Genomic DNA, 13,484 nt, shown 5'->3' with positions numbered 1-13,484 from the left:
GATCTACACACACATCTAATCGCTTACCTATAGATTCACTCATACATGCTGTTAATGATCAATAGAACACTATCTAATAAACTTAAACACCTGTATCGACATTACACACCAGCACACATCCTATTCACTTATGCAGTCATCCTACTCACTTATGCAAACAATGGATCATACTTACATTTAGTCAGTACACACTTATACAAACACCACTTCATTTATTCATACAGATAGTAACTCATACTTTTTGTGTTATAAGATCATTATTACAAGTATACAGTTATCCATACAGTCACTCATACAATCACTGAGTTTTATGTATACTTATTTATATACAACAATTTGTTAGACATGTACTATTGAGAGATATATTTGCTCATCACCACACCTATACATATATTCACTCACCCAAACAACTGTTATAACATGCAGTCTTAAACTCATATACCTACTGAATCAACTATTCACACATCTTTGGGCAGTCACACCCCCCACTGAACCACACACATTCACTTTCCCATACTAATACTCAGTTAACTAATCAATAACTAATATAGACTTTCACATAGCTAGTAACCAACTGATGCAGCAGTTTACACAACAACTGACAAAGTGATACAGATATTCACACAGTTTAGTCACTAACCAATATATTTAGTGAGAAACTATAGATTAGTCAAGTGAACAGTCAATCACACTGCTACTAAATCCTCCATCCAGATATTTAAATATCCACTCATTCTTCAATGCAGATTGCTATATATATAATACATATTTAAATACGAACCAAACCACATTCACTGGTTTATGTAATCAGTGATGTCCTTTGAGGTGTCATCAGTGATGTCACTGACAATGCCATGAATGATGTAATATGTGACATCATCAACAGTGGATTGCGGGAGCGCGAGTTATAGTTAGCAGAACTAACTATAACGGAGGAATTTCAATGGTTTTGTACGAGGGAAATGTCCAGCTAACTCTAACAGCCCTGAAACCTATGGTTTTGTCAGTGAATTTATAAAGTTTTTTAAATGATAAATACTTACTATAACATGTCTGAAACTTATGTTTTTTTCAGTGAATATATATATGTGTGTGTGTGTGTGTCTGTCAGTTTCAAATGCAAAACCACCCATTTCTTGTGCTAGCTTAATTAGTTAAGTTTCAAATTATTCAAACCATGCCAGTTCAGTTTGCAGCCATTTTAGAAACACAGACTATTCACCAGCAGGTGAAGCTGCCCATCCCCAGCTACAATGCCCCCAGTTTAAAAATGCAGATCATCAGGTAGATGGTGAAAGTTCCTATTTCAATATTTACTTTGGGTATAAAACATACAACACAGATTTTATTTAACCAGACTAAGACTGGGCACTTTCCATTTTCTAATAGCTTATCCCAATATGGGCAAATGGAATCAAAATCTACCAAGTTGCCTCTGTGATGGGAAGTCGCAACAGTCGACTCTATATGTTATTTTCTTTTGTCATTTTTATAAGGACATCAGGAAGAGTATTTTACACCTTCTCGGTAATAGTCTAATATTATATTCCTATAAAGCTGCTTACAACTTTATCTGTAGGCTAGAAAATGAGAGAGTAGTTATGCTGTGGTCTCATGTGTCCCAATAGCAATTAAAAGAAGAAAGGCTATTTTACAACTTGAGGCCCTAGTTTACAAAACCACATCGGAAATTCGCTCTTTGGGTGATTCTTAGGCTTGCTATGCCCTACCTAAGCACTGGATATGTTCAAAATCAATGTACTTTGTCTGTTATTTGATTTGTATTATCTTTTTAATGCTTACCTTATTATCAAAATTATAGCATGAGATTCTTGTGCCAACCTTTATCTTGCTTTTTTAATTTTATATTTTGATATTGGTAAACTGATTTATCATGTTTTTGATGTATTTTTTGAAAGGTTTCATGGATGTATGTTAACCGAATAAAGCTGATTCAAATTGAATTGAATATTGTTTCTGTTTGTCTGTGTAACAATAAACGTGCATAGAGGGAGATGCACTCTGCTGTCTTAAAATGTTAATTCTAGAGAGTCTATGAGTTAATGAGGAACTAACCAGGTGCTGCACATCCGTACACATGTAAATAGCTAGAATTTGTTTTGAATGTGATTTTCATGAATCATCTCTCACTTTTACTTGTATCTATCTCTTGGCAGGAAGAACTGCGTCCTCAGTTTGAAGCAAAATACTCCAAGGTGGAGCGCGTAAATCCAATCAGTGGAAAGCCTGAACCCTTTCAACCCTTCTCCGACAAACTCAGTCGTCTCATGGTGTCTGTCTCAGGAATATTCTTTATGGTACAGCAGTTCTTCTCCTTCAGCATCTAAATCACAGGCACCTACTAAGAGTTTAAAACAACTGTGTTTAGTACAGCATCATTATTCTGAACACATTCGGAAGCCATTTTATATAAAGTGCTCCAGGGGCACAACAGGCTTGGGAAATAAGGCTGTAATGGGATTTTGACATAGGGCAATGCAGCACATCACCTTGCCCTATTCCAAGGTGAAAGGGCATCAATGCACCATATTTATGCAAGTCAGTCTGTTCCTGTCCTTTCTCTCTGCGCTGACGTCATTTCGGCAGACTAACGACAATGTAGACAGCCTTCCACCATGGTGCCAGGATGCCTCTGTTGCATGCAGGATTGTTTTTATGCATGAAGAGTCACCTTCCTGCACGGAAACAATCCTAGGAGGCATTTCCTCATTCTATGTGTGCTGCACACACAGAAAAGGTAAAAAGCAAGAAGAAATACAGATATTTCTCCCTTGTTACGCTTCACCTCAGGAGGCGTGGGGATTTGGTGTTTCCCAGGTTTATAGGATTTTATCAATCTGGGGCAGCGTCGTAAGGCGATGCATCGATTTGTGCTATACCGCCTTACTCGCGATTTATGAGGTCACTCAAAGTCACACAGGGTTACTTTGCATGGCTTCATAAATCTGATTGAGAGCCCAGAATCATACATATGCCACTTTACATGGTGCAAAAGTGACACAAGGTCCTCATTAATATCCCCCTATAATCTTAATGATGGTATATGTTATGTTATTCATATATAGGTTATGCTTGTTAAGCTATTGGTATGATTTTGGAGTGCCAAAGTCCTCTCAATGTATTTGGGCAGCTGGGAGTAGCTATTGTGTCTACATTCATTCATTTAACTTTGTTTTTGCCATTCAAGTTTTAATGGCAACACCACCTGAAGACTGATTGATTATTGCCAATTCCTTCTTGTTAATAGGAAAATCAAAATGATTTGTTGTGTTAATGTGGCAGGCTGAGTATGTTTGTTAAATTGCATTAGAATACAATGCTGCCCATAATAAAACATTGTAAATGAGCAATTCAGTTTCAAGTTCAGGATTACAATAAAGATAATGACATGTCGAGTTTCATTTGAGTGCTCTATTTGATGCCACTTGGGACTCTTCAGGATAAAACAAATGTTATTGATGGTCAACTTCTGTATTTCTATATGTTGTTTTTTTAAAATGAGTTTGAGTGACACTGATGTAATATTTATTGTCTTGAAGAAAAGAAGAAAATGCATTAACTCAAAGGACCTTTTGTACTCCCCTCAAATTTGATAGAGTTTTAAATATTGACAGTCTGTACCTTGGACGTTGATTTACACTTGGGGCGGGGTGAACTTTGTTGAGTACTGTGCCAGGGTGATAGATGCCCAAGAAATCTTTAGGCAGGAACCCCACAGATAGTTTTGACAGCCTTCTTCTAAGTTGCTACCATGGCATGTTGCAATTCTAGTACCTGTAAGAGAAAGGCATAAATAATTATAGTACAAGAGTTTGTGCAGACTTACACAGAGCCTGTATTACACATAGGGCGCACCTTCCATGTTTTCACCATGGCGCACCTTAAAGCAGGTGCATTGACTGCAAACACGGAAAGTACACCCTATCAGGAAGAATGCACTGCCCTCGCGGCAACTGCAAAATCGCATTGCCCTCAGGGTAGCGCATTCGAGAAAAATATGGAGCAGGGTCCGTATTATGGTATGGGTGCATTTTCCTGGTTAGCATTGGGTGCACCTTTCAAAAGGTGCTCCCAGAGAAAACTAGGAAAAAGTGCTGCATTATAGTGAATGTGCTGCCCTCATGGTGGCCATAAACTCGTGCTGCCTTGGGGTAGTGCATTCAGGTGAAAAACTGAGGAGATGCTTTGAAGCCCCTCCATGTTTTAACGTGCACTTTTAAGGCGGATTAGAGATCCTCTTGTGAGTGGGTGATGTGAGTGACTGCACACGCTTGCAAGGGGATGTCTGGTGAGTCCATGGGTCACCCTCTTCCCCCTCCAGAGGGCTGCTATCTAGAGGTGCACTGACAGTGGGCCACCTGCCAGTGCACCTCTTTGCCTCTGTGCCTCCTCTGCAATATGGCGCAGGTGCAGAGGCAGAGAGATTCCTTTATTTGCTTGGGGCCACACCCCCATACAAATGAGGGAATGCTCTCTGATGATAGTGCTGGCGCTTTATGAGCGCCAACGCTCTCATTATTGCAGAAGAGAATGCAAAAGCATCTACAGCCCCATCTGTGATACCAAAGTGCCCCTGCGGCACAAAAAGTGGGCGCAAAAGCCCATTGTGCTCCCGGGGTACTATTGTAATATGTCCCCAGCTGTTTAAAAGCTGCTATGTGTTTCCCTGCCTGTACTTTTAAATGATATTAGAGATCCCCTTGCAGGCAGGTGCAGTGAGTGACTGTACACGCATGCAAGGGGATGCTTGGGGTGTCCTCTCATCACCTTTTTGTTTTTGTGGTGTACTTTCAGTGTGTCTTCTAAAGGCATGTTTGGCTCTGCGCCAACTTTTGTAATGAGGCGCGGGTGCAGAGGCAAAGTTATTCCCTGATTTGTATGGGGCCACACCCCCATGCAAATGAGGGAACATCCTCTAATGATTGCGCTGGTGCTGTATGTGTGCCAGCGATATCTGTAGTCTAAATGTGTCTCAAGCATCTGCGGCCCCTTCTGTAATACCAAAGTGCCCCAGGGGTGCATAAAGCAGGCGCAAACGGCTGTTGCACCCTTGGGGCGCTTGTTTAATATGGTCCCATGTTTACTACAGAGAGCTTCTCACAGGTCTGAAGATTGTGCCTAGTTACCACTGTTCAGGGGTAAGACTTCAGTAGTTGAAATCATCAATTTCCTAGCTGGAGGTGAGTAAAAGGTTCAAGCTTGTGGCACAGGACACAAAGAACAGTAATGACACCTTTCTTTGAATAAGAGTCATGCCCTTTTTTCAAGCGTTTAATATTATGTTTAATATTTAACAACATAAGTAATGATTTCCAAAGTGCCACTTTCACTGATTAGTCCATTAAACACACTTAGATTCAACATATTTTCTAATATATGAGTACATGTTGAACTCATTTATTGTGTCTGATCTATTTTCTTGTTACAGATTTCTTTGGTGCTCACTGCAGTTTTTGCAGTTGTGGTTTATCGCCTGGTTGCCATGGAAAAGTTTGCTTCTTTGCACTGGTATTTTATCAAAAAGTACTGGCAATTCGCAACATCCGGAACTGGAGTCTGTATTAATTTTATGATAATCATGTCACTTAATGTAGTAAGTTTATTTCTTTTTTCAAATGTTAATTAATGTACTTTTCAATTCTGAAACAGTATAGGGACATTCAGTGCCAATCTTGTTTACACTTCTATAAATTCTGGTACCCAATAGCTGCACTATGGGGCATATTCATATGCATTTGGCATAGAGGAGGGCAGCGCAGCAAGTCACCTTGCTTCGCTACATCAAACTTAATGGGCAGGAATGCACCGCACCTGTGACATAAGGTGCCTTTGTGTCCTTTCCCCTTGCGCTGACCCTGTTTCGGCAGCCTAGCACCAATGCAGGAACCCTTACGTGCCTGTGTTGCATGCAGGATTGTTTTTGTGCAGGAAGTGCACCTTACTGCATAGGCTTTTTCCTCTTTCTCTATACATAAAAAGAGAAAGAAACAAAGAGTAATAAAGTTATTTCTCATTATTGTGCCTCTCTTGGGGAGGCGTAAGGTTCTCGCGCATCCACAGGTTTACATGGTTTGTAAATCTATGGAAGCATCAAAATCCATTGAATGTATCCCTAGTGCAGAGTAAGGCAGCACAGCGATTTTTGCTGCCTTGCCTTGCTCCATATCTATGAGACCATTCAAAGCCACTCACAGTGGCAAATTCTTGTGACGTATAAAATGCAACGTCCATGTTGGCTAACATTATATGTTTGTTTTTCACTCAATCAGGATTTGTATTGCGTGGCTAATCACCCATTAGGGTTTCAAGGCACTGAGAGTGCTACTGTAGGGAGGAGGGGATCAGTCGAACAGCTAGGTCTTGAGTCCTTTTCTGAATTCCAGTGGAGAGGATGAGGTCCGTAGGTGAAGTGAGCGGTCGTTCCAGGACTTTTCAGCGATGAAGGAGAGGGAGCGTCCTAAAGTGTTGCTGCTGCGAATGCAGGGATGTTGGCGAGGCAGTGGGAGGCAGAGTATAGGTGTCTGGAGGGAAGGTCAGTTGGTGGTAAGCAAGCCCCGTATTAATGAAATGCTGCAAGAATGGTGGTCCTATATATTTCCGAGCCAACGTAAGAAGAACTATGTTTTTGCCACTGCACAAGTTCACACAAGTATAAACCTGCTGCGTCTTGATTGTTAACCTGCCACATGTAACCCTTGTTATCATGCAAGTGTGTAAAGCTCACATGTTTTGTATTTGAACACTGCAGTTGGACCTTGCTTGACCGTGTTGCCAAAATATGCAATAGCAGCTCACTCAGTGCCAGAAATTACACCTTAAATCAGTTCGTTTTGCAGTTCCAACCTGTATTCTAACTGAGGGTGTGCAAAATTCATGTAATTTGCTTTTGTATAATTATATAAAATTATGCTAAATTGTTCATAGTTAGGCAAAATTATGTGAAATGCAAGTCTGCCATTTTGGGCTACATTTTAGTGTGAAATGTGTCCTTTTGTCAATTATTGGCTCAAGGATGCATTTAAAAATGTGCACTGTGAATAACAGCCCCTTGTGTTCTGTTGCTCCCAGGCATTGCAGTTAATTTTTACTGCAAATTAAGTGTTTGCTGTAAATCGTTCCCAAGAATGGTGCTTAGTTGTGCAATGTGGCATAATTTGGGGATTTTCATGTAACAAGTGTAATCTGAAATTCACCAAATTAGGCAAGTAACACCAGTGTAATTTCAATTTCACCCAGGCCTAGTTGTAATATGGTTACTTCTGAGCCAATTTCTTAGGTTTTTGTCCTTTTGGCGGCAAAAGCAGGGCTTAATTTGAGTTGGTGGTTACAGGTGGGTGCCACAGACAATCACTTTTGGGGTCCAGGAGCTTTTTTTCATTATCAGACCTTAACCCTGGGTAAAAAAAGAAAATAGAGAATGAAGGAGGAATAGAAACAGAAAAACAGTAAAAAAAAAAAGGGGGCGCAGAGAGATGAGAAAGAATCTGAAAAATTGAAATAAAGTTGCATGGAGTGTATGGTGGTACATAAAAGAGGCATAAGGTTGACTCAAGACTACAAAGCCCTGGTATTGGGTAATACCAGCATGCGGCAGCGCAAGAGGGGGGCTTCAGAGAAAATCTTTGGGCCCCATCCCTTATTGTTTTACAGACAGTACTGGGCGAGTGCTTCGCTGCAGCCACATGGATATTGGATTTTTGCACCACCTGCTCATTTTGCGTGGGTAACGGAACAGTTAAGGAAATGTCAAGTATGCCAATTAACGTAGCCAGAATGTCAACATACTATAGGCGCATGGAGCCTAGGGTAAGAATCTGTTTATTTAGTAGTCCCTCACTGCCCTCCCTCACTGCCCAGGGGTCAGAAGCACCAGCTATGTACATCTGCGAAAATAGGAAAAGTACAGTGGCGCTCAAGAAATGGGTGTATGTCTTACAAACATGCCACTGTGAAAATGAGGCAAGATGATCTGTGTTAGACTTGGGCCTTAGGGCAGGTTCACCCCTGATCTTTTTGCCTTTATTTGTGACCCTGTGTAGTGATTTCTGGGTCTTGGCGCACTTTTTCCCTGTGTCCCAGAGTAAAGTGCGTGCGTGTAGTATGCCTGGCCTGCTCTCCCATAGGAATGCATGGAGAATGTGTGTGTCCATGTTAGTTCCTGATGTGTGGGGAGTGCAGGCTCGAGTTTGGTATGTGTGAACTCGTGAGAATGAATGCTGCGCAATGGTATGTGCGGCTTGTATGTGTCTAGAAGGGAAGTGCTACTTCTGGACATTGATGTATGTGTGCAGTGAGGATACTGGAGCGTGATTGGCTGGAGCTGGCTGGCATGCCAGGCTCCAGGAAGTCTGGATGGGTCTGCCCGGTGGTGAGTGTGAGGTCAGCATGAGTGATGTGTGGGAGGAGTATACCTGTGTCCTGGATGGGCTGGGGTTTCCCCCACACAATGCTGGCTCCGCCCCCCTGTGGTTTGTCTAACGACCCAAGCCTCCCCAGTGAATGAAAGGGGTGGTTGGGCCATCAAGGGTACTCCCAAGCCAGCTGCAACTGATTTCCCCCCACCCTGCACCTCCTAACAAAGGATTTCTCTGTATAAAAATGGGGCTGTGTCCCCACAGAAATTGTTCTCTTCTAGGATCCTTGCCAGAGGGGGCTGTTGCTGCTGCTGGGGCCAGGAGGACCGCCACTTGGCTTGTCTCCCTGCCTGGAGACCCAGTGTGCTGGCTCTGGCCCTGCCTTGCCCCCCTGCCTGCCTCCAGACCCTGCTGGAGCCTTTGCTCCACTCTTAGCGCTTGGGAGCGCTTATTTGCCCACTGGCGCTGTGGAGCGCTTTTCCTTTTATTCCTAGCGCTGAGGAGCGCTTTATTTTCCCCCTAAGCGCTGGGTGCGCTTTATTTTGATTCTAGCGCTTTGGAGCGCTTTGCCAGGCCGAGCGAGTGCCTACCTCGCTTTCTATTTTTATTTGAGGCCGGTGCCCACCCGGCATTGCCCCGTTTCATTGAATTTGAGCGGCTGCCCACGCCGCATTTGCCCGGGGAATCACCGCCGCAGCCGAGAGGAAGCAGCCTGCCGCGTCATAGCCCGGCCGCGCTGGGATTGGCCCAGGCGGTCGAGCCTCCCGCCGCGTCATCGGGGGAGGAGAGCGGACCCAGGAAGCAGCTTGCCGCATCTCGCCGAGGCTCCCCGTGAGGAGAGAGGAGCCCGTGCTGCTGCTGCTAGGCGGCTCCCATGTGAGGAGGAGAGCCCCGGCCGCCACGAGACAGCCGGTGAGTGCCTGGAAAAGGGAGAGGGGCGTCGGGACACATTGTCGGTGTCCGCCCCTCCCCCGAAGCGCGACCTCGCGCCCGTGAATATTTAGAGCCCGAGAGGGTCTGGGGCACATTTGTTGTGAGCCATAGAGGCTCCACCTGCCCGCATCTTGGTTGATTGGAGCCACGAGGCTCCTTGGGGCAATCGGCTCATCGAGCCTGAGAGGCTCAGGGCATTTCCGGGTGTTTGCGAGCCCCACGAGGCTCTGAGGTGCCCGTTGTTCTTTGAGCCAGAGAGGCTCTTGGGTGACATCGTATTTGTTTAAGAACCCAGCGAGGTTCTTGAGGGGCAGTTAGTTGTTCTCGAGCCCCGTGGCTCCCACGTTTGCCTACCTCCTATTTACAACTGTCCAGCACTTAGTGGACAGTTGCTACGTTTAGGCTTTTGTGTGCTGGCTGCCTGCGCAGCCTTCCCTGACTTTGAGACTCAGGGCATTCCAGCCCCTTGCGAGGCCAGTTGGCCTGAGGGACATTTCTAATGTTGTGCCATGTGCACCCTGCGCAATTTATGATTCCTGCTTATTTGATTTCTGCGCAAATGTTCTACCTGCACCTCTGAATGTGTTTTAATGTTTCATGTGCCCTTGTTTGTTATTACCTTTGCTAAAAGTGACCTGCTTAGGTAATTCTTTGTTCTTTTATTCCCCTTGGCTAAAAGTGACCTGCTTAGAGGATTGTTTGTGTCATTACCTTTGCTAAAAGTGACCTGCTTAGGTAATGCCTTGTGCTTTTATTTCCCTTTGCTAAAAGTGACCTGCTTAGAGGAATGTTGATGTTTTATTGCCTTTGCTAAATGTTACTTGCCTAGGTGATTATTTTAGGTTTCCTTCCCTTTGCTAAATGTGACTTGCTTAGGTGATAGGTTTTCCTCCCATAGGTCCTGATGATAAGGTCCTAGTTCCCTGCGTGATTGCCCTACAGTGTTTAGGGTGGCGTAGGAGGTATTTTCCCTTTACCAGTAGTTACTGGTTGTATGCTACATTCACTATTTCTGTGTTACAGTCATTGTATGTTTATGTGCTAAAGTGTTATACCTACAAGTGTTATTTCTAAAAAGTGCATACCCCTGACAGTGGTCCAGGTGGCCCTGTCCTGTACATAATCCCTTGTAAATCTTGCCCGTGCCTGTTGGCACATTGTAAAGTGTGTGTGTTATCTAATGTGTTTTTATTATTATAATACAAAGGCTATTTTTGATATAACCTTGTGTGGAGTTTCCTTTGTGGTGGGCCTTTGGTTGTTGTCGCTGAGGTGCGCGCGCAAACGTTTTACACATCGCCTCTGAGATTAGCCTTGCAGCTCGCGCCACGTTACCTAGAGGGTGAGCGGGGGTTATCTTGGTGTGTGACTCCCTTGCCCTGACCTTGGAAATGGTGATCCCTGACTGACCTTGGCGCAAGCCTTGGCCAGGGGTCCCGTTTCTAATATTGGTGGCTAGCGGTGCGGATTGGACTTGCGTTTGCGCTGTACCACAGTGGCGACAGGCCACATTACAAAACTCTGCAATTTTAGATAACCACAGTTTGGGGATTATTGTTTTTTAGGGAAGATAAGTATTGCTTCTCCTGAAAGGTGTCATTTTGTAATTTCTGTGCAGTATATTTGTTCCCCGCCCTACTTCCAGAGTTTGGTACCTGTGTCACTTGTGGTCAGGTTGAGAAAATCAGGGGTGGTAGAAACTGCCTTACCGGTCCGAGGGGAGGGTGTGTGTGAATTAGTGGTGTGTTACACTGGACAGTGGAGTGCAAGTTCTCTGAGATAGGAATCTTGCTGAATTTTGTAATTGTGTACTCCTGTGTAAGCTCAGACCCCCAGGTTCCCTGTGTCAAACTCTTCTTGAGAACGTCCGCCAAAATGGAGCCTGTTTTTGATCTCTGTTGTCTTTTTAGGTACAGTAGGTCAGAGCTGGTCAGATTCTGTGAAGAGGGAGGCATGGAGGTGAGTGAGTCGGATACTCAGTCCCAGCTTAGGGACAGCCTGATCCAATGGCAAAAGGGTCAGTGGGATCTTGAGTACAGTGAGAGAGAGAGGGCCCGGGCCGCACGTCATTAGGATGGTGAGTCTGTGGGGAGCCCTGAAGATTCTGATGAAGAATGTGAGTTGTATGATGATGACAGTGGATGGGTATCAGCAGATAGTGAGGACCCCATAGATAGGGAGTCCCTTGCTGGGTCCAGTGTCAGCGCCCCATCCCTTTCCCTGTCCCCAGAGGAGTGGTTGGATAGGAAGGAAGAGAGGGCCTTGTTCAGGGAGAGTAGGTTATCCCCTGAGTGTAATTGTAATTGTCTGGATTCCCCAGGGAGGGTGGAGTCCAGTGGTGGCAGCTTTTTAAATATTTGTGTGGACAGTCCCACTCCCAGTTCCCCGAGTATGTTGCCTGCTTCCCCCGCAGAAGAGTTTGGGTTGAAGTTCAGGAGACTTAGGAAACAGCCTCATCAGTCTTGGGAAGACTTTGAGGACGAATGTTGTGGAGCACTGTTTGATTGGAGAGAGGCTCACGTGAACAACAAGTCTGGCAGTTTATTTAGCATGGTTGTCACAGAGCACCTGCTCAGTTATTGTTCACCAGGGTTGCGCCAGCACCTGTTGAAGTTTGGATCGTTTATTGCATGTGAGCTTGCAGCGGAAGCAGATCGCTGGGACAGTGCGAGAGGTTCTTTTGAGTCACTAGTGAGTGATTCCAACAATAGTGGGTCAGGTGTCTTCCAGCCCAGTGTGGTGGAGGAGGGTGAGAGTAGCCCAGCTAGGTCCTTGGTTAGTGAGAAGGGTGTAGGGGCTGACTGCTTGTCTCAGTGGAGCGGGAGTGAGTGTGTGACCGAGAGTCCCCAGACGCCCGAAGCCCTGTCACAGAGCCTGGATGGTTTCTTTAGGGACCACCAGGAAGGGAACCTAGACTTGCCTGTTAGTTCACTTGAGGGAGACCTCCTAGTGGGTAGAGGACCTGGAGCATCTGTAAGCGGAGCTTCTATGGTTCTAGAGTCTGGCAGTACCGCTCCAGTAGGGAGAGTACAGAAGTCCAGTGAAAGGAGTGATTTGGGGATAGGATATGAGTCCCCAGAAGTCCTGGAGTGCCAGGCATTGGTTCCACCAAAGGTTCTAGACCGGAGGTTGGAAGGCCAGGTTCAGGATCTGCCTGACCTGAAGGGTGGGACTACTGTAATCAGTGTCCTGACCAGTTCTTTTTCCAGAGGTACCGCCCTGGTTGGGAGGGAGCAGGACTCTGGAAGGGGGTGCAGAGGGTGGGAGAGCCCACCTCTGACCCCGGTACCACCTGAGGGGTTAAACCCTAGGTTGGGAGAATGTTGTTTAGAGGGGACCACTCGCAGGAGGAGGAGGAACCCTAGGAGAAGAGGTAAGGGGAGGAGAGCCTTCCCTGAGACTCCTGGTCCGCCTGAGGTTGTAGACCCTAGGTTGGAGAACCAGTGGCAGTCTAGCCCTGTCTTGCAGACAGGAAGAGTGGAGCATGGCTATTATGTGCCAGGGGTTACTACCCCCCACTTTGTGAGTAGGCAGGATCCAGTGGCACCTGGGTGGCCTAGGGCCTGGTCCTGGCCGAGGGCAGCTGGAGAGTATCAGTGGGGTACCCCAGTTAGTCCCTACAGTAGTTTTAGAAGGAACCCTAGGGGTTCACCGTGGCATAAAACAGGAGGGTGTCCCTGCAGTTGTGGGCCCGCGTCCGTGTTTTATCGCCCCAAGCAGGGAAGTCCATCACGGCGGTGATTGGCCTGCCCTGCGTTTTGGCTGGAAGGGGGTCGTGTTAGACTTGGGCCTTAGGGCAGGTTCACCCCTGATCTTTTTGCCTTTATTTGTGACCCTGTGTAGTGATTTCTGGGTCTTGGCGCACTTTCTCCCTGTGTCCCAGAGTAAAGTGCGTGCGTGTAGTATGCCTGGCCTGCTCTCCCATAGGAATGCATGGAGAATGTGTGTGTCCATGTTAGTTCCTGATGTGTGGGGAGTGCAGGCTCCAGTTTGGTATGTGTGAACTCGTGAGAATGAATGCTGCGCAATGGTATGTGCGGCTTGTATGTGTCTAGAAGGGAAGTGCTACTTCTGGACATTGATGTATGTGTGCAGTGAGGATACTGGAGCGTGATTGGCTGGAGCTGGCTGGCATGCCAGGCTCCAGGAAGTCTGGATGGGTCTGCCCGGTGGTGA

General features: G+C 45.6%; 1 protein-coding gene across 1 annotated transcript in view; it reads left to right on the top strand.

The window, feature by feature from the left end:
* The window catches only part of ANO3 (anoctamin 3), a 1,634,736-nt gene that overhangs the window by 1,305,847 nt on the left and 315,405 nt on the right, over positions 1-13,484 (top strand). The window contains exons 15-16 of the mRNA XM_078684212.1: positions 2,178-2,318; positions 5,450-5,614. Of these exons, the coding sequence (XP_078540338.1) occupies positions 2,178-2,318; positions 5,450-5,614 (306 nt within the window). The remainder of the gene's footprint in view (positions 1-2,177; positions 2,319-5,449; positions 5,615-13,484) is intronic.

The sequence above is a fragment of the Lissotriton helveticus genome, chromosome 3_2 (genome assembly GCF_964261635.1).
Source record: "Lissotriton helveticus chromosome 3_2, aLisHel1.1, whole genome shotgun sequence".
Lineage (NCBI taxonomy): Eukaryota > Metazoa > Chordata > Amphibia > Caudata > Salamandridae > Lissotriton > Lissotriton helveticus.
Note: the sequence above shows the minus strand (reverse complement) of the source record. Positions and strands in the feature narration are given on the sequence as shown.